The 22,634-nt window shown below is 40.0% G+C and overlaps 1 protein-coding gene across 1 annotated transcript in view; it reads right to left on the bottom strand.

Moving 5' to 3' along the window:
* ap3b1a (adaptor related protein complex 3 subunit beta 1a) overlaps positions 1-22,634 on the bottom strand; it is a 314,446-nt gene that overhangs the window by 137,685 nt on the left and 154,127 nt on the right. Inside the window, exons 9-13 of the mRNA XM_072547465.1 lie at positions 20,450-20,547; positions 18,866-18,920; positions 18,684-18,755; positions 16,680-16,742; positions 15,846-15,978 (exon numbers count right to left, since the gene is read on the bottom strand). Coding sequence (XP_072403566.1) covers positions 15,846-15,978; positions 16,680-16,742; positions 18,684-18,755; positions 18,866-18,920; positions 20,450-20,547 — 421 coding nt within the window. The remainder of the gene's footprint in view (positions 1-15,845; positions 15,979-16,679; positions 16,743-18,683; positions 18,756-18,865; positions 18,921-20,449; positions 20,548-22,634) is intronic.

The following is a 22,634-nucleotide window of genomic DNA, read 5'->3' as shown; positions in this document are numbered from 1 at the left end:
AAAAACTATGAGCTTTCATTCACAGGAGTTAGGTGTGGCTGACAGTTTAGCATTTATTGCCCATCCCAAGTCACCGTTGAGATGATGAGTATTGGTGAGTTGCCTTCTTGAACCATTGTAGGTAGATCCACAATGCCATCAGGGAGGGAGTTCAAGTGACGCTGAAGGAACAGGTTATATTTCCAAGTCATGATGGAGATTTCTTTGAGGGAAACTTGCAGATGGTGGTGTTCCCATTTATTTACTGCCCTTGTCCTTCTAGGTGGTTTGTGTTTGGAACATGCTGTCAAAGGAGTGTTAGTGAATTCCTGAATTGCATCTTGTCCACACTGCCGCTATTGAGTGACAGCGGTACGGAATGTCAATGTTTGTGGATATGGCGCCAATCTTTATCAGTGAGTTTTATTAGCTTATTATTTTATTAGTGCGTGGTACCACCCCTGAGAAAAACAGGAAATGACATCACCTTAGGGAATGATGTCACCACAGAAAATCACACCACAAACTCTAGCAAACAAACACAAATAGAAAGCAGACTACACCACCAGTGCTTCATTCGGAGGCTCACTGAAGATGTTACCTAGTATAGTGAGGAAACATCTGAAAACAAACTCAGTGAGCAAATCTAAATTTAGGGTTCTTTATCCCTGATGCTGTCAAATATGACAGCTGTTCGAGGTGCAGACATCCAGGCAAGTCAAGGATACATCTGACTAGAGCCTGGTCAATGGTTTTCGGGAACCATGAGGCAAATTACATTCAGTATGACTCCTAGTCTCTGACTTGTTCTTGGGACAACAGTATGAACAGCACAGGGCACAAAAGGAGTAATGTAAGCCATTTGATTCACTGGCCATGGATCTGCCATTCAACGAAATCATGGCTGATCTGATGATCCTTAACTCCACTTTACTGCCTTTTCCCATGATCCTTAATTATTAGAAATCTACCTCAACCTTGTTTATACTTAAAGACCTAGCCTCAACAACCCTCTGCAGTAAAGAATTCCACAAACTGATTATCTTCTGAGAAAAAAAACTACAATTTTGACAAAGTTTCTGTTCATTCTTCTGAACTCCAATGAGTACACGCCCAACCAACTCACTTCGACTCCACACCTGGAATCAAACTAGCGAACCTTCTCTTGTCTGCCTCCAATGCCAGTATATCTTTTCTTAGAGAAAGGGACCAAAACTTCCTGCCAACGTGCACAATCTTACAGTTCCTCACATTATTTTTCATCTGTCAAGTTTTTGTGCACTCACTGATCTACATACATTTACTGATGTTGTCATCCTCACTACTTGCCTTCCCACCTATTTTTGTCATCCAAAAACTTGGCAATAGTACATTCACTTTCCTCATCCAAGTCATCAATATACATTGTGAACAACTGTGGTCCCAGCACGGACCCCTTTGACACTCCACTGATTAAAGATTGCCATCCTGAAAATCCTGTATTTTCAACTCTGTACCCCCTATTAGTTAGCCATTAATCTAACCATACTAAAAATACTATATAAAGCAACTGAATCTTAAACATCTATTTTTGATACCTTACCAAATGCCTTTTTAGAAATCCAAATACAACTACTGGTTCAACTTTATTTATTTAGCTCATTACCTCCTCAAAGAACTGTAATTCATCAGACATTATTTCCTATTCACGAAACCATGCTGACTCGGCTTATTTTTATTACGTATTTCTAAATGTTCTGCTACTGCACATTTTGTAACAAGTTCTAACATTTCCCAATGACAGATGTTTTACCAATAGGTAAAGTGTTGCTTTTTTTTGTCTCCTCTTTTGAATAAGGAAAGACACTACCGTTACATACATTTGAATTAATAGAGCACTACAGGAAGATCAGGGTACTAAGTTGAGGAGAACCTATTGGCACAGAAGTTTTATCCAAGATTGGTTATTGCATGACTAGTGAGGGTCATGCCACCCAACAAGCATTTCAAGTGACGGTAAAGGTGTTCAGACATGATCACAGTCTCCAGGAAGACTAAAATAGATAATTAAAGTTAACATTTATCAAAAATGCAGCTTGTGATTTTTGTGGTGGCTATTTCAGTGTCTTGTATAGGGAGTCATGGGAAAGAAGGTTAGAGTTTGGAGACAATATGCTCAACAACTTGATTAAAGAAATATCTACTCAAACAAGGAAACAATAAATTTATCATGAATCATCAAATGATAAACTGAGTGATACCAACAGTTAATGGAGAATGACACTTCTATTCCAAGCCCTTGAAATAAGAGTAGGGAAGTCTTACTGCAACAGCAAGTTGCTTGTGAGACCACATCTAAAGTACAGACAGAAGCTTGGTCTCTTTGTTAAAGAAAGGATATTATTCCATTCAAGGTTCACTGGGATGATTCCTGGTGTGGAAGGATTGTACTATGGCTAATGGCTAAACAGGTTGGGATGGTACTCATTGGAATTCAGAAGAATGAGGAGTGATCTAATTGAAATGTATCAGATTATGGAACTTGTCAGACGAAATGCTGAGGGGATGTTTCCCATTGAAAGAGTCTAGAACCAGAGGATATAGTCTTAGATTTAAGACTGAAATGAGGAGGAATTTCTTCTGAGGGTTGAGTGTCTTGAGAAATCCTTGTCACAGAGAAGTGTGGGGGGGTGGAGTCACAGAACATAGAACAATACAGCGCAGTACAGGCCCTTTGGCCCTCGATGTTGCGCCGATCCAAGCCCACCTAACCTACACTAGCCCACGATCCTCCATATGCCTATCCAATGCTCGTTTAAATGCCCATAAAGAGGGAGAGTCCACCACTGCTACTGGCAGGGCATTCCATGAACTCACGACTCGCTGAATAAAGGAATCTACCCCTAACATCTGTCCTATACCTACCACCCCTTAATTTAAAGCTATGCCGCCTCGTAATAGCTGACTCCATACGTCGAAAAAGGTTCTCATGGTCAACCCTATCAAAACCCCTAATCATCTTGTACACCTTTATCAAGTCACCCCTAAACCTTCTTTTCTCCAATGAAAACAGCCCCAAGTGCCTCATACGATCTTCCTACCACACTAGGCAACATCCTGGTAAACCTCCTCTGCACCCGTTCCAGTGCCTCCACATCCTTCCTATAGTATGGCGACCAAAACTGCACACAATACTCCAGATGCGGCCGCACCAGAGTCGTGTACAACTGTAACATGACCTTAGGACTCCAGAACTCAATTCCTCTACCAATAAAAGCCAGTACGCCATATGCCTTCTTCACTGCACTATTTACCTGGGTGGCAACTTTCAGAGATCTGTGTACATGGACACCAAGATCCCTCTGCTCATCCACACTACCAAGTATCCGACCATTATCCCAGTACCCCATCTTTTTGTTACTCATACCAAAGTGAATCACCTCACACTTACCCACATTGAACTCCATTTGCCACCTTTCTGCCCAGCTCTGCAGCTTATCTATGTCCCGCTGTAACCTGACACATCCTTCCTCACTGACAACAACTCCACCGACTTTCGTATCATCCGCAAACCTGCTCACCCAACCTTCTAGCCCCTCCTCCAGGTCATTTATAAAAATGACAAACAGCAATGGTCCCAAAACAGATCCTTGCGGAACACCGCTAGTAACTGCACTCCAAGATGAAACTTTACCATCAACTACTACCCTCTGTCTTCTTCCAGCCAGCCAAACCTTCAACTCACCCTCAATGCCATACCTCTGTATTTTTTGCAGTAGCCTACCATGGGGAACCTTATCAAACGCCTTACTAAAATCCATATACACCACATCTACCGCTTTACCCTCACCCATCTCCTTAGTCACCTTCTCAAAGAATTCAATAAGGTTTGTGAGGCACGACCTGCCCTTCACAAAACCATGCTGACTATCCTTGATCACATTATTCCTATCTAGATGTTCATAAATCCTATCCCTTACAATTCTCTCTAAGACTTTGCCCACAACAGAAGTGAGGCTCACCGGCCTATAATTACTAGGGCTATCCCTACTCCCCTTCTTGAACAATGGAACCATATTTGCTATCCTCCAATCTTCTGGCACTATTCCTGTAGACAATGAGGACACAAAAATCAAGGCCAATGGCTCTGCAATCTCCTCCCTTGCTTCCCAGAGAATCCTAGGATAAATGCCATCAGGCCCAGGGGACTTATCTATTTTCATCCTTTCCAGAATTTCCAACACCTCTTCCCTACATACCTCAAAGCCATCCATTCTAATTAATTATGACTCAGTATTCACATCGGCAGCAATGTCCTGTTCCTGAGTGAATACTGATGAAAAGTATTCATTCAGTGTCTCCCCAATCTCTTCAGCCTCCAAACGCAACTTCCCACTACTAACCTTGACTGGACCAACTGTCCCCATGACTTGTCTGGACTTGTCCTATCTGCCTATCGCCTTTTCCACCTATCCACTCCACCCTCTCCTCCTTGACCTATCACCTTCATCCCCTCCCCCACTCACCCATTGTACTCTATGCTACTTTCTCCCCACACCCACCCTCCTCTAGCTTATCTCTCCATGCTTCAGGCTCACTGCCTTTATTCTTGATGAAGGGCTTTTGCCCGAAACGTCGATTTTGAAGCTACTTGGATGCTGCCTGAACTGCTGTGCTCTTCCAGCACCACTAACCCAGAAACTGGTTTCCAGCATCTGCAGTCATTGTTTTTACCTTCTATTCCTACCTTAGTCATTCTTTTATTCCTGACATACCTATAGAAAGCCTTTGGGTTTTCCCTAATCCTACCAACTAAGGACTTTTCATGTCCCCTCCTTGCTGCTCTTTGCTCTCTCTTCAGATCCTTCCTGGCTACCTTATAACTCTCAACTGCCCCAAATGAACCTTCACGTCTCATCTTTACATAGGCCACCCTCTTCCCTTTAACAAGGGATTCCAATTCCTTATTAAACCACGGCTTCCTCACACGACCCTTTTCTCCCTGCCTGACAGGTACATACTTATCAAGGACACTCAATAGTTGCTCCTTGAACAAGCTCCACATATCGATTGCGCCCTTGCCTTGAAGCCTACTTTTCCAAGCCACGCATCCTAAGTCGTGCCACACCGCGTCATAATTTCCCTTCCCCCAGCTATAACTCTTACCCTGCAGTGCACACTTATCCCTCTCCATCACTAGAGTAAAAGTCACCGAATTGTGGTCACTGTCCCCAAAGTGCTCACCTACCTCCAATTTTAACACCTGGCCTGGTTCGTTACCCAGAACCAAATCCAGTATGGCCCCACCTCTTGTTGGCCTGTCTACATATTGTGTCAGGAAACCCTCCTGCACACATTGGACAAACACCGACCCATCTAACGTACTCGAGCTATAGCTTTCCAGTCAATATCAGGAAAGTTAAAGTCCCCCATAACAACCACCCTATTACTTTCACTTTCTCCTGAATCATCCTCGCAATCCTTTCTTCTACATCTCTAGGACTATTAGGAGGCCTGTAAAAAACTCCTAACAGGGTGACCTCACCTTTCCTATTCCTAACCTCAGCCCAAACTACCTCAGATGGCAAGTCTTCATCCATTGTCCTTTCCACCGCTGTAATACTATCTTTGACAAGCAATGCCACACCTCGCCCTCTTTTACCCCCACCTCTGATCCTACTAAAACATTTAAACCCTGGAACCTGCAACAGCCAATCCTGCCCCTGTTCTACCCATGTCTCCGTAATAGCCACAACATCGAAATCCCAGGTACCAACCCATGCTGCAAGTTCACCTACCTTATTTCGTATACTTCTTGCATTGAAGTATACACACTTCAAGCCACTTTCCTGTTTACAGGCACCCTCCTTTGAGATTGATGCCATGTTCCTAACCTCCCTACTCTCCAGGTCCTGCACCCTAAAGCTACAATCTAGGTTCCCATGCCCCTGCAGAGTTAGTTTAAACTCCCCCCAAGAGCACTAGCAAACCTCCCCCAAAGATACTGGTGCCCCTCAGGTTCAGTCCTTGCATACTTAAAGTTAAGATAGATAGATCCTTAAGCAATAAGGGAATCAAGAGCTAGAGAGAAAATGCAGGAAAGTGGATACAAGGAGCGTCAGATAAGCTATCAGAATGAGCAGGCTTGAGGGGTCAAACAGCCTACCCCATTTCTATTGCATATGGTCTTATCTAGTCCATTAAGTCTGCAGTAGCTCCTTTGAGGGATAATGAATGATTCTCATTTCCTCCTCTTGATGCAAACTTTGAAATTGTCTTCTGTGTATTAAAGATCTAGATTTTTTTTAAACTTGAAGAAAACCAAGGGACCCATTATCAACGCCCAGAAACTCCACTAGAAACCTTCCAGTCTGAAAAGCATTCATTAACCATTACCCAGTATCCTATCCCTCAGCCAATTGTTTCTGTATTACTGCTGTGCTTATTATCCCATGGCTGAAAACTTTTGTCAACTCTTCTGTAGCATAGTATGAAATGCCTTTTTTAAGTCCATGTACACAATATCAATGCCTTCCCCTCATCAACTGTTCCCTCTTCGGAAAACTCCAGTCAGATAATTTGGTATGATTTTCCCTTTAAAAAGTCCACAATGACCTTTGTAAATCAATCCATCTTCTTCCATGTGACAATGAATTAAATCTGCTTTTTAATGTCCTGAACTCCCAGAGATGCACCTTGAGGATCTCACTGGCCTTCTTGCCTAACTGATAGATGCCATCATGGACCTGGACAATTGTCTGTTCACCATCTCCCAACAATGCCCCGTTACCTCTTTGTGACTCCTTGACCCTAGAAAAGCAATGTATCTTTTTGAAGTCATGATTTCTGGTAGCAGAAATGCATGTCTGTTCCATTAAAGAAACTCCTGTCAGTACTGCTCTTCCACTCTTTTTCCCCCATTCTTGTACATCTGAGTTATATGTGGTGCAACTGCCTTGGCTCAGACTGCATTCTTCTGAGGAACCATCGCCCTTACCAGTCTGCAAAGCAGAAACCGGTTTCATGAGCAAGATAATCTACACGGAGATCTCTGCATTTACCCATTTGGTGTTACACTGCAGCAACCATACTAAAATCTTGAACCTAATTAACCAACCAACTACTCTGCAAGTCTATCTCGTTTCTCTTGCCTTACATGATCTTATCTTACTTGAATTCTTAGTACTGTAAATACCAGTTAAAAGCTAAAGGTTTTCTTTTAGAAAATTCTGACAACTTATCATTCACCAAACTCATGACTTGAAATCTACATACGTTACTCAGTTAAGACATGGATAGAGATCTGGTAGATATCAAATTTATCGAGGTTACAATGAGGGACGCCAGTCAGAAGTCTATGGAATATTCAAGACCAGCGGCAAGGAATGCAGGCATGAGAGTTTCAGCAGCAAATGACCCAAGAAAGGAGCAAAGCCAAGCAGTGTTATGGAGATGAAAATGCATGGTTTCAGTGACACAAATATTAAGTTGGAACTTCTTCTTAAGATCAAATATGACAAATGTAAGACTATTAGAAGACAAAGGCTTTTTTGATGATTTTGGAACTGGAGTTTGTAGAGATCTTGGAAAAAATTTTAAACAAAAGATACTACATTTGATGTTGGCGAACAAGTTTCCAGTATTAGTTTCAGCCTGCTCCTGAAGTCCCCAGCATCACAGATACCATCCTCAGTCAATTCGATTCACCCCATGACATCCAGTGCCTCCAACCATTTCTTAATAATGTAAAGGCCTTGGGACCTGACAACATTCCAGCAATATCTGTAGGCTTGTGCTCGAGAAACTGTTACACACTGAGCCATGCTATTCCAGTACAGCTACAACATTGGCAACAATGTGGAAAACTGGCCAGTTGTGTCCTGTACACAAAAAAGGACAGATCCAACCTAGCCATATACTGCCCCAAATGTACTCTGTATTGTCAGTAAAGTGATAGAACATATCAACAGTGCAATCAGCAAAAAAAAAAATGCTCACTGATGCCCTTTATAAGTTCTGCCAGGGCCACTCAGCTCCTGACCAAATTGTAGCCTTGGTTCAAACAGCAGCCTTGGACAAGAGAATCAAATTCCAGCAGTGAGGTGAGGCAAGTTTAGAGTGACTACCCTTGACATCAAGGCTGCCACTTGACCTGGTGCAGCATCAAAACCCAAAGCTTGTGTCAATTGAAGCCGGGGGGAAAACACTCCACTGGTTAGTCATATCTGGCACAAAGGAAGATGGCTGTAACTGCCCAGGAGATCTCTGCAGGAGCTCCTCAGGATGGTGTCCTAGGTCCAACTGTCTTCAACTATTTCATCAACGATCTGCCTCCATAAGGTTTGAATTGGGGATATTTGCCAATGATTGCACAACATTTTGCAATAGTTGAGACTTCTCAGATACTGAAGCAGTCCATTCAAGACAACAAGATGTGTACAACACCCAAGTTTAAGCTAAAAAGTGCCAACTAACATCTGCACCACAGAAATGCTCAGCAACGAGCTTCACTAAGAAAGAATCTAACCATCTCCCCTTGACATGTAATTTTAAGCCCCCGTTATCAATATCCCAGAGGTTGTCACCTTCCTCTATCAACAGTGCTTAATAATAGTGGCAGAAACCATCCACAGGATGGACCACAGAAATTCACCAAAGATCTATTAAGCAGCACTTTCCAAAACCACAACCACTTCTATCGAGAAAGGACAAGGGCAGTAAATACATGGGAACACCACCACCTGCAAGTTCCCCTCTAAGTCAGTCTCCATCCTGACTTATAAATACATCACAGTTCCTTCACTGTCACTTGGTCAAAATCCTGGAATTCCCCCTCAGGGCTTTGTGGGTCAACCCACAGCAGGTGGACTGCAGTGGCTCAAAGAGGTAGCTCCCCACCACCTTCAGGGAAATTAAGGATGGGCAATAAATGCTAGCCCAGTCAGCAACACCCACTTCCCATGAAAGAACAAGAAATAAATTCTACTTAGGAGGTACCTTCAAATACCCATCAGTTGTCTAGTTAAATACAGTTGCATTAATCGAAAGGCTCATGACAATACAGAGGGCTGAGCAGTTTGTTTCACAGGTACTTGTAACATTGAACCAATTCACAACAACGTATAAATGAGGAGGAGGAAAATGCAATAGTGAGGAAGGCTATTAGCTCTGAAGTGGAATCTGTGTGTGCAGAGATTAGAAACACTGTAGCAGTTTTCTCATCTTCAGTTCCTATCATTAAGGGGAAGCAAGGGCCTAGTGGCATTAATCCACTACGACTATTAATCCAGACACCCAATTAATATACAGGGGACTCGGGTTCAAATCCTGCTGTGGCAAATGGGTGAATTTGAATTCAATAACAAATCTCAAATTAAGAATCTAATGATGACCATGAAACTGTTGTCAATTGTCAGAATAATTAACATGATTCACTCATGTCATTTCAGAGAGAAAACTGGTGTCCTGACCTGGTCTGACCTACAAAGGATTCCAGACCCACAATGAAGTGGTCGACTCTGAACTGTTCTGGGGAATGAGGATTGGATAATAAATGCTGCCCTGGCGAGTGATGCCCACATCTCATGAATGAATTTAAAAATGCACGAGCAGAAGCATAGCGAGAAACAGAGTTAGCATTTAGAATTAGCTCCTTCATTCTCCACTTTGTCCAAAACTGCTGCATGAGTTTCTTTAATTCGGCTTGTATTTCAGATTTCTGACACCTGAGTATTTTGCTTTTATTGTATGAACAGAATGTCACAGTAATACCTGCAAATTCCCCTCCAAGTCTCACATCCTGCCTTATGCTTCTAGTTAAGAGTTAATACCCTGCAAATCCGTACTTAACACCATTTTGATGGCATCACAGACTGTAGTTTAAACATTAAACTTATACTACTCCCATAAAAAGCAATGTGACAATAAACTAATAATCTGTTCTTGCAATATTAATTGAGGATTAAATATTGGCAAATCACCAGGGGTATCTTCCCTGCTGTGCCATGTCATCTCTTACATCCACTTAAGAGGATCTGAAAACTGGCAGCTCCAACAGGACAGTACTCCTTTAGTACTGCACTGCAATGTCAGTAGTTTGTGCTAAGGTCCTAGAGTGGGACATGAATCCATAATCTGTCTCAGCTCAGCATGATTGATATGACTGACAGGGAGAAAGGGGAGTTGTTCTTAAGTAAACAATTGATAAAAAGTGATTGACACTTACGCCTATTACGAGAAGAATGTCAAAATCAAAAATGCTGAAGTACTTGTTAGGTCACTTGCTTTGTGGGTCCAGTAGCACAATAGTTATGCTACTAGACTAATGATCCAGAAGCCTGGAGACTGGCTTGAATTCCACAACAGGATCCAGGAATTTAAATCCAATTTAATAAATCTGTTGTAAAAAAGCTAGTAATGAAGACTAGGAAATGACCAGGATGTTGCAAAAAAAACCCTAGTGGTTTATGAATGTCATGTTGGAAAGATTGCTATCCTTACCCCGCCAGGCTTGAGAGATATTCTAGACCACACCAACTTTGTCGATTCTTAATTACCCCCTGAAATGGCCTAACAAGCTACTCAAATGCATCCAAGATGACAGCTCATGACCAACTTCTCCAAGATAAGACAGACCAAACAATAGTCACTGATCTTCGGATCTGGTCATACATGAATGAAAAGGCTTCTTATCAAACATCTCAATTTTTATTCAACAGCCTAATGCTGTTAAATATGGAAAGTGAATTTCAGTTTAACTTTTTTGGACCACCTACACCTATTTTCAGGCTACAAATTTCCTTCCAGGCAAATGGTAACGTGAAATGTGGTAAATGCCTCACCAATACTCAGCTGAGCAAGGAACATTTCATGATATAAATCATATGGGAAGTTCCTAATTTATCGCAAAAGCAACACTCAAATCACACAAATGCTGACAATATGTTTAAATTCCTACAGTATACCACCCCTATAATTTCAATTAGGGCACGGAGATTGAAAAGTAGCAGTGTTTAGCTGTAGCCTTCATAAAATAGTAGGATGTCATTAAAAAGCACTAATATCACTTTCCAGTAGTGGAATATTGTCTATTCAACCCAGCAGATTTTCTTAGTGACCTTCATAAGCTGAAAAAAATCACTACCACTAGGGATTGGTATGAAGCCTAGAAAAGACTGAAGTATTAGGGAATATCTAACGGTTTAATTAAGCTTTAGATTAATCCCCAAGACTTGCCTTTGTGATGCAGTCCAAGGAGCAAATGACAAAACTACCCTAGTTTAGTTATTTTGCTGCAGGACTGAATGGTCTCTAATTTTCTGCTCCATCAGACCTGCATTTAAAACAATACATATGGTATAAATAAGGATAATGTCATTTTTGGGGTCAGATGTTTTACAAGCTATGCATATATATTTGTTTGAATAATTTTATGCTATCCTTCACTCTGCTTTTATATTTTCCTGTAATGCGTGCCATTTCTCAATTAAAAAGGAAATGAAAGCTACCTACTCCCACAGCTCAGGCTGTTTGATCTCCACTGCAAAGGCAGAGATATTTGTGCAATAGACTAGTTTTTCAATCCACCCTTCTGAGAAAATTCCTTAATACCCTGCTCTAAAAAGACACCTACATTGTCAGGGGACATTCCCCAGTTGCTCCTTTCACACATTCCAAATTCCACAAAGCTGCCAGGTTGGCAGGTTACATACTGGAATAGCAACACATGGAAAATGAAATAAATTAAGGTTAAGTGAGGGCAAGGTGTGGCTGCGATTCATTTCCAGGTAGCATTCTAAGCACTACTACAATATCCATCCCTTTCATATGCACTGAGAAAAAACACTGGTTACTCCATGTGTTCTTTGCCTAAGTGCCTCCAAAATCCAATTCCACTTTATCAGAGAGAGAAATAGTCTCTGTATCATGAAGACAAACTTCTCACGATCACAATATGACATGGGAAGACATTTTTGTTGAATCAGTTGGCTGTGAAGGAATTTGAAGGAAGACAAAAATGATAACCATCTTAAAACACCTTCATTAGAGATGAGTTTTAATAAATTATGCTGAATAAATCACTGATTCTGATATGATGTTTAAAAAAAATGAAGAATCAGAATTACGTTCCTATAGATAGGTCATCTCAATTTAAGTTAAAAAATCAACACCAGGTTATAGTCCAACAGGTTTATTTGGAAGTACAAGCTTTTGGAGTGCTGCTCCTTTGTCAGGTAGCTAGTGGAGCAGGATCACTGGACACAATTTTATAATAAAAGATCAAAGTGCCATACAAATGATGCAATGTATTAGACAAAACTAGACTGCTGTTAAGTCTTTAATTACTTAGAATGGGTTGTAGGTTTCGATTCACTAATATGTAAATGCCAGTGCTTCTTTCAAGTCACATTATCAAGATAATGTAAGGATGTGACATTTTTAAAACTTCTACTTTGGCAATAGAAGCCGTCTGACTCAAGGTTGGAATACAGACAGAATCTAATCTCACACCTTTAATGCACTGCTTGAGCTGAGAAGTCACTTTAAAAAAATATAAAACCTTAAGTTATCTCAGGACTGCAATTTGATTGTAGTTCTGGGATTTATATATTAAATGAATCAAAACCTGCACCCCCATTCTAAGTGATTAAAGACTTAACAATTGAAGAGATTTGTTCAATACATCGGATCAGTTGTATGACACTTTGATCTTTTACTATAACTTGTGCCCTATGATCCTACCCCATTAGCTACGTGACGAAGGAGCAGCACTAAGAAAGCTTGTACTTTGAAATAAACCTGCTCGACTGTAACCCAGTGTTGCAATTTTAACTTTGTCCACCCTAGTCCAACACTGGCACCTCCACATCATATTTAAAGGCACCAGTTTTAATTAGCAGCCTCATAATAATCTGGGACACTAAGTTGTTTTAGGTGGATCAAACACTCAGTCACATTTTGCAGTTCAGCATCGGAACACTGGAGATTATCTGGTCACTATGCACTCCAAAGGGGGAAGCAGCTTGTTTAATTGTCAGATCTGTTAGCAAACAGGCAGGTCAGAGTCAGTGGAAAAATAAACTAATCAAGATTTTGATCCACGGACAATTGGTGGTCAACTGCAAAAAGAATTGCCAAGGGCAAAACAGCTTGGGGTCTACTCAGAAGGAAGCTAAGGATGATAGCAAACTAAGGATAACAACTAATTCTTTGAGAGACTGAAGAAAACTGCAAAGCTTTATTATTATCAGCTTAAAGGTGGAAGATGAATACATTATGAGAGTTGGTGCACTGTAGTACAAAAATATTAATTATAATCTGAATTAAGGACTTAACAGCAATCTAGGTTTGTTCAATATATTGCATCAGTTGTATGACACTTTGATCTTTTACTATAAATTGTGTCCTCTGATCCTGCCCCAAATTGGAGTAGAAGAGATATTTGGTGTTGTACTTTCTCAAACCATTCGAAACAATTCAACACGATAATCCTGTTCTGAAAGCTAACCATACTTCTATACTTTATATAAAGAGTTTAGAATACATGTGCAGTAATAGCAGGTCTACATAAAGCATCAGGGAAAATATAAAGCTTTAATCAGGGTACAACAACATCGAGGAGGAAACATAATCAAAGGAAGACTTCTTGCGCTTTGAGTTAGTAAACAAGAGTCATATGCCAGGGACATGTAAAATTCTGAATGAATGGGGTAAGAGGCAAATTATTTTCAAGTATTGGGGGAATGGGGGTCACGAACAAGTGAACATAAGGAATTTAGAACAGTTAGGAGAAAACATGTCTTTACAGAATTGTAAAGTTATAGAACTCACATCCAAGGTTAGAAGCTATGGCAGAAATGCTCTCCATATTCAAGATCAAATTGCACAGATGGGAGGAGGAAAATACATCAGAAGGAAACCAGGACATCAACAGCAACTGATATTGTCAACTGAACTTGCTTTTGCATATATCCCTGTGCCAGCTCAGGATGTCCAAGAGTTTTAGAGCCAGTTGAGCACTTTACCCACATGCAGTCAGCGAGATTTAGGAAACAAAAGTGAATTTTCAAATATGGTCCCACCAACAGCAATGAAATAAATGACAAGATAGCCGCTTTTAGCTGCATTTGTCCATGTATGAAGATTGGCAATGCACTAGTGAAAAACTCTATGTCTCTCTTCAAATAGTGACATTGGATTATTGAATGACAGTCTTTGTTTAACTTCTCCTCTGGATTTTAGCATCTCTAGGAGTACAGAACTCCCTTAATATTGCACTGAGTTGTTGATTTAGATAATGCAATTCAGACTTTAGTGTGGACTTCAACTCAACACCACTGGAGATGAAAATATAACCATTGAGACAAGTCAGTAAAACTTGTTCACAAAGGGAGTATCAAAAACATAATTTGGAGGTGCCAATGTTGGACTGGGGTCTACAAAGTTAAAAATCATTTTATCCAACAGGTTTATTTGGAAGCACTAGCTTTCAGAGTGTTGCTCCTTCATCAGATGGTTGTGGAGTGCAAGTCTGCACTCCACAACCACCTGAAGGAGCAGTGGTCCAAAAGCTAGTGCTTCCAAATAAAACTTGGACTATAACCTGGTGTTGTGTGATTTTTAACATAATCAAAAACATAGATTGACTGGACTGGAAGATCTTATTCAGGTTTTATAAGATACATATTTTTATGAAATCTCAGTCTGATGCATAGAAAAGCTAAACAAATACAGTATTATGTAGCCTACCAGATGGTTGAATATTGGTGCGATTTTTGTTAAAAGTAGGCAAAAGCATCTCTGAGAATGTGAAAATTTATTAATTCTGGTGAAGCAGCAATTTACCTGCACTTCCCTCAATCCAGTCTAATGCATTCACTATTCACAATGTGGTCTTCTCTACCCTGAGGAGAGGAAGCACAGACTAAGCACCACCTCGCAGAACACCTACATTCTATCCGTAAAAATGACCCTGAGCTTCCGATTAGCAGCCATTTCAACACGTTTCCAGGCCAACATTGTCTTGGGGCTGCTACAGTGCTCCAGTGAAGCTCAGCACAAGTTGGAAGAATAGCACCTCATTTTCTGCTTGGGAACTCTGCAACCTTCTGGACTCAATATTGTGCACAATAGATTTTAGGGCCTAAGGACTTCTCTGATGTCCTTATCCCAACCTTCACATACCACACCATGTCATCACATGGGCTGCTAACACACACACATCTCATTGTCAGCCACTAATGGTCCATGCTAGCAACTACTCATTCTCCCAGGCTGACCTTTACCCAAATCCTTTGTCTGCCCAACTGTGTGTCTCTCTCTAGGCTTCAATTTTTTTTATCGTTTAGTCCTTCCCCCTCTTTAGCAGATATAACAATTTCCTAGCTACAATCAATGCTGAAGAAGGATCACCAGACTCAAAATTGTAACTCCACTTTTTCTCCACGGATGCTGTCAGATCTGCTGAGTTTTTCCAGCAATTTCTGGTGTTGTCAATAATTCACACACCTCATTCAAAGGTTTATTAGGATGCTTTTCGCTTTTAAAGCAATTTATCAGTCATGGAGATGAGATTAGATTAGAGGATTTAAACCCTAAGAATAATGCTGACATGCTGGAGAGTTAAAGTAAACTCCTGATCGCAAGGAATGCATTTCAGCGTATGGGAGTCACCAGTTGTTCTAAGCTAGCTAATGTTGCCTTCCGATGGAAAAAAATTGGACTTAGTACAGCTTCACAGTTTGATTTTGCTGGACAATAAATTTTTCCGAGGAAATGGTCCAGCTCATTAATTTCAATTAAAAAGCTCTTGTCCTAAAAGTTGGAGTTAATTCAAATGAATGAGTTTAAAAAAATCAACTGTAAATGTGCAATAAATAATGTTTTACCATCTCTGTTAGACAGCAGATACACCAACCCATTAAGACACGTATCTGTAACTTCAGAAATATTGGTGGCACATCTTCCAATTGCCTGAATTGTGGCTGCAGCAAATTGCTTGTCCTGACTTTTCACATAGGTCTGAGCATGAAGAGAAATAGGAAAAGAAAAATCAAATTACTTGGATTGATGTGCACCCCTATACACCCTTTGGCCCTGCAATAAAAAGAGTGTTACCAAGAAAGTGTAGTTTTTTTTTAAAAACATCCTGTTCGATTATTTACTTCATATTCTAATTAAAATGCTGTAACTTAGCAATGTGCTAAACAAATATATGAAATGCATTTTTAAAAATACCTTTAAGTTGAGTAACTGATTAAAGCAACAGACATGCATTGACACATTGCCACCAAGTGGCAGGATGGAGTGTCACATCTATAATTTCCTGTTCTCAGGTAATCTCTGGATGCAATAAATTTCACCCTACCCACTTCATCTCTGGATTATGGATCTATTCAACTTTTGCAAACCATTTCTAGCCATTTCAAGAGCAGCAACAGCAGAATCCTGAAAACAGATCACTTGTTTTGTCATCCAGTGAAGAATGGCGCATGCATCAATGAGATACAACCTAACATATAACAGAAAATACATATTTATAAATTAACTACCTTACTTGAAAGTGTCAGAAGACTGCGCAGTTAGGAATTCAAGCAAGTCATATAGATGGCAAGCATTTTATATGTTTCATTTAGAATCCATATCCTGAATAAGCATTAAAAATTAGGTGAAAAGAATCACATGGATCAGTCAAATCAGGCAGTAACTGTGACTGGACCCACCTGAAATTCTCGTAGCACTATAGAGATGTTGGTTTCGCTGGTCAGGTTTGTTAGAATTTCAAGCTGTATAGAACAACAACATATCTTCATCTCTCAAGGAATAATAAAAACTGCGGCCATGCATTGATACAAATATAGGAGAGCAAATTTCACAAATATTCTGCTAAATTACAAACAAAAAGCAAAATTATTGAACATTTACTGCATTTCTGTAAACTGCATTTCTTAGGAGATTAAGTGTCAGGAGGGGAGAGAAAATATGTGATTAACGGAGTCCTGAACTGGACTGCACTAGGTCACTGCTGTTCAGAATGTAGGTAAATAGTTAAACAAAGGACGAGTTTTAGTACAAAATTTGCTCATACCACTAATCAGATGGCAGGCAACAAATATAAAAGTAGATAAATAATGTTAAAAACGCTTCAGCTCAGGATTTTCAACAGAGATTTTTAAAAAACTAGTTTAGTTCACATTTCAATGGGGGGGCGGGGGGGCGGGGCAGGAGAGAGAAGAAAGTGTCTATATAATACCATAAGCACAATTAGCAAAGAAAAATAAATTGGACAAAATTGCTCAATGTAAAGCTTTACCAATAAAACTTAGAATAAAAAACTTCAACTGCAAATGAGTTTGAGTTTTAATATTTTAAGCAGACTTTTGCCCGAAGTCCCAGTAAAGAATATAAAAAGCCGTTTTAGGACTACTTGCAAAAATATTGTAACGTTGTCATAAAAATTTGAGAATGCATGAATATTCAGGTATTTTGCATATGTAGATTTGGGCGCTTTTCTAAAAAGCCCTTCAGGAAATAAAGGCAGGTTAGAATCCAATGTGGATTAGTGGTGCTGGAAGAGCACAGCAGTTCAGGCTGCTCGTTGGATGCTGCCTGAACTGCTGTGCTCTTCCAGCACCACTAATCCAGTATTTGATTTTCAGCATCTGCAGTCATTGGATTCTAAGGTAAAAACAATGTAACAATCGCAAACTTGCTGCTCAACTAACTTTCCCATTTTCACGTGTTTTTCAGTAAATTTAAAGCAAATGAGATTTTGTTTGGTAATGGTAACTGGACTTATAATCCAGAACCCTCCATGTCCAAGAGAAATGGGTAGGAATCGTAATATGGCAGATGAAATGTGAATTTTTTAAAAATCTGTAAATAAAAACTAAACTAATGGTGATCATATGCCTATTGTTAATTGTTGTAAAGACCCATCTGGCTCACCAATGCTAGTCTCTTTCCTAGTCTGGTTTACAGGTGACTCCAAACCCACAACAATACTGTTGATTCTTAACTGCTTCTTGGCAATTAGGAGTGGGAAACAAACAGTGGCTTAGCCAGCGATACCCACATCCTAAACATTATTTTTAAAAAGCAGCAGCTGCTGTTCAAGTCTGTTGAAACAGTTTTTCCTTCTAATTCATTTGCAATTTTAAATGCTCTCATGGACAAAGAACTGGTAAACTTCTCAGTTGGTCCCATCCAGAAAGGAATTTTAAATACTCTTGGCAACGTGTCAAATGTGTGGCATGAAGACCATAAGAAATGGGGCAGAAGGAGGCCATTCAGCTGCTCAAGCTTGCTCAGTCATTCAATAGCATCACCAAAGGGTTTGGTAAATGTATACTTGATAGAAAAACCTGAATGCATTCAAAAATATAAGATCAACCCCTGACCCAAATAAATTCAGTGCAAATAAAAAAAGTTATTGTTTTCAGATCAACCTCAACAAATTCATCTTAGATTACAGTTCACTTCACTTGAGATACTATAAATAGTGCAGTTTTTTTTCCCCAACTGCTTGAGTTATCCATATAACATTGCATTATACATGTCAAATAGTTGGACCTCACCAGCAAGACTTACTTACAACTCAAAACAGAAAACTTCTTGAATGTTTCTTTCCAGTTGCTCTAAATTGACCAGGTCTGTTGTACATAGTAACTCTATTCTAATTGTATATTTTAAGCAATAGCAGAGAAGGGTCAAATGATATACCATACCTTCAAAATTTTTATCTGTGTTGGATCAGTGGATCGAATGTAAAAGCTTTTCAGATATGGCTCAAACATCCCCTGTGGAAAAAGATTATTTGTCCAGTTTCAAATGTCTTTAAGAAGAAAGGAAAAATCTAAACTACTAATAACTGACAACTTGGCAGATATCAAAACCATTGTTAACATACCTTATTTCGTATAGTCATTGTTGCAATGTTCTGCAACACAATGTATTGCACTTCCCTGCATATTAAAGAGAAAAGGTCAGCATCAAACAACAGGAATCACTCTATAGTCAAGAGAACTTTCAGGTAATTGTGAGTAGATGCTTTGAATAAGCCTGGAGAGGGAGGAAAGGTATTTCTTGCTTGGTATTTCACTCACTTTCTAATTGCAAAGGCAGGTTCTATACCTTCACTTCTTATAGTCCCCTATCCTAGGTGGTGACTTGTACATTGCAGTCGCTCCATTCATTTTAAGTAGAGAAATGCAACTTCAGGCTGGCCCAGATCTTAATCCATCCAACTCTAAAGTTATCAGCATTGGCTGAGGTTCCTTTTAATTAAATCATGGATGTAAGCACTGCAGATGAGGCCAACATTTACTTGTTCAACCTGAATTACTTTCAAACAAACAGATGGTAGGGAGTCATCATCTTGAACCAGAGGTCCACCAACTGGTTGCACATACCCAGTTAGGAAGGGAATTCCAAGTGTACGACACAGTGAAAGAATAGTAGTATATTATCAAGTTAGAATGGCATGTGATTTGGAGGGGAATTGTAGATAGCTGTGTTCTCACACCTGCTGTCCTCATTCTTCTAGGTGGGAGAGGTCACTTGTGCCGAAGATGCTGCAAAGATAGCTTGCTGCAGTGCATCTTATACGTGGTATATTTAACCATGATTGGGTGTTCAGAGTGGAAAGAGTGAAGAGTTAAGATTTTTAACAGAATGCTGATCAAAAAAACTATTTTTTCCTGGGCAGTGTGAAGGTTCTATGCATTATTGGAGCAGAATTCATCCAAATAAGTGGACAACATTCCATCACAATCTTAACTTTCCCTCACAGGAGGAGGACAGGTATTAGTGAGTGGACGGGTTCAGCCGCTTGCTCCAGAGTTTCCAACCTATGACTGGCGTCTTGCAGTCGTTGCATACAAGGTTATCTTTCAATAATCCTTGGAACTAAGAGATATACATTAATAGAAGTGGAGTTTCAGAATCTGGGCAGGTCAAATCAGTCCCAGAAGAGTCTCATCATGAAGGGTCACCTTCTATTGAAGTAAATGGGTTTGCTCAAAGACTTCAATTAAAAGTGTTCAGTTACATCAATTTCCAACCTCAATGCCACTCAACCAATATTGGAGAATTTCATAACCTAACTTGCTGTCCTAATCTTATTGTCCTAATTTCTCCCAAATAGACATTTCTAAACGAAACCCCTAAACAGCAAAGAGAAACTTGACCAAATCTATCAAAAATCCTACTCTCAAAAGAAGCTGGAGTCAATTCAGATCATCTTTCTGCAGCACTGAACTGAGAAATGTCCCAATGTGTGTGACCATGACTGTGCAATTTTAAGTCGAAAAAATGAGAGCCACCTGAACAGGACTACAGGAAACATTTGAACCAAAATTACAAATCTTGAAAGTGGTGTTTATTTAAACACTTTCACAATGAATTGGGTCATCAACTTTGATCTGTTCTTTTCAAATTTAACCCTTGACAGCAGTTCTGCAAGCAGATTTTTTCTTTTAAAAAGGAAACTGACCTGTGGCTTCGAAGCAATCGAACCAACGACTTGGCGACAATGTTAACTTCTGACTTTGGTGCAAGGTGCCAATAGAGCTGAGCAACACCCATTACCACCTGAAGAAAAAAACAGAAGAACTTGATAACCCAATTATTAAAACAACAAGAATTTTGAAGTGTGCATGTCACCTTTTTTGTTGAGGAAGGTATTTGCCTCTGTTGTGATAGGACATTAATTGGTTTTATTTGAAATGTGGGTGTTGCCAGCTAGTCCAGCATTTATTACCCATTCTTAATTGTCCAGAGGGTAGTTACGAGTCAAACACACCATTGTGGGTCTGGAGGCATATATAGGCCAGACTAAGTAAAGATCTTAGATTTCCTATCCCATAGGACAATAGTGAACTAATGCACTTTTACAACAATCGACAGTGGTTACATGGTCTCCATTAGACTAACTATTTAAACTACAGACTTTTTTTTAAAAAGAAGTTAAATTCCAATTTCAACATCTACTCAGAACATTAGCCCAGGGTCCTGGATTGCCACGATGTTATTATACCCCTTTAAATTGCCTAAAATTCTCAAAGCATGAATATGCTGATCATGTATAAAGAAGGTGTAATGATTTGTAAGGGAAGTCAAGGATTTTGAATCCAATACAATACTGAAACTGGCTAAAGATGTGGGGTGGGTGGGTAGGGGGATTGTGTTTTGGGTAGAATGGAGATCCCTAGTTTGGCCATTAACCTGATCATGGAACCGAATAAGGCAAATTAGGGATGGTAATAGATCCAAGGACATGCATATAAATTGGCCAATAATAATAAAAAAAAGCAGTTGAGGGAATTGGGAGGAGTTCAGATTTCTGCAGAGGGGGGCAAGGAATTGATAACGAGAGGGAATACAAAGTACAAGAGCCTGTGGGGAGCATACAAACTGTCTAAGTTCTATATGTTAGCGAGTTTTGAGAAGTTTTGTAGCTCAGATTGAGGTTCTGCTCGCTGAGCTGGAAGGTTTGGTTTCATACACATTTTGTCCCCATACTGGGTAACATCAATGAGCATCCGGATGAAGCACTGGTGGTGTCGCCAGCTTTCTATTTGTATGTTTGAGTTTCCTTGGGCTGCTGATGTCATTTCCTGTGGTGACATCATGTCTTTATGACCATCAATAATACCCTTACTGGCATAAAATTCACTAAAGAGGAGGAAGACAACAACAAACTGCCAGATATTGCAGTAGAACAGACAGCCAGTGGGGAACTTCAAACCAGCATCTACAGGAAGACAACACATACAGATCAATTATTGAACTACAGAAGCAAACTATCCCAATATCCACAAACAATGCTGCATCAGAATGTTACTTCAATGAGCTGCCACACACTGCAGCACAGAGGAACTACGCAGAGCAGAAGAAAATCACCTATACAATGCATTCAAAAAGAACGGGTACCCAATGTACAGAGTCCGCTGATTTCTGAGCAACAAACCCAAAACACATCCAGAAACCCTAACCACTCTCCCCTACAATAAAGGCATCTCAAATGACTGCTAGACTACTCAGACCCCTTGGCATCACAGTAGCCCACAAATCCACCAACACACTAAAACAGCAGCTAATGAACTTGAAAATACCCTATATAAAAAATGCAAAACTAATGTCAACTACAAAATACTTTGCACGAACTGTAACAAACACTACATTGGACAAACAGGCAGAAAACTAACCACCAGGATACATGAACATCCACTAGCCACAAAACGACATGAGCCACTCTCATTAGTATCCTTACATATAGATGAGGAAGGACACCACTTCAACTGAGACAACACATCCATCCTAGGTCAGCTAAATCAAGACACACAAGAATTCCTAGAAGCATGGCATTCCAACCAGAACTCTATCAACAAACCTATCGCCTTGGATCCCATTTAACACCACCGGAGAAAAAGAACAGGAAATGACATCACCAACCTAAAGGAAACACAAACATAAATAGAAAGTGGGCCACATCACCAGTGTTTCATTCAGAGACTCACTAAAAATGTTACCTAGTAGGGTGGTGAAATGCCTGAAAACGAACTTTCCAGCTCAGCAAGCAAACCCACATCCAGTTCTATAAGTATATTAACAGAAAAGGGTTTAATGAAGACAAATGTGGATTCTTTGTCACAAACAGGTAACTTGATAATGGGAAT

This window comes from Chiloscyllium punctatum, chromosome 2 (assembly GCF_047496795.1).
Source record: "Chiloscyllium punctatum isolate Juve2018m chromosome 2, sChiPun1.3, whole genome shotgun sequence".
NCBI classification, from domain to species: domain Eukaryota; kingdom Metazoa; phylum Chordata; class Chondrichthyes; order Orectolobiformes; family Hemiscylliidae; genus Chiloscyllium; species Chiloscyllium punctatum.
Note: the sequence above shows the minus strand (reverse complement) of the source record. Positions and strands in the feature narration are given on the sequence as shown.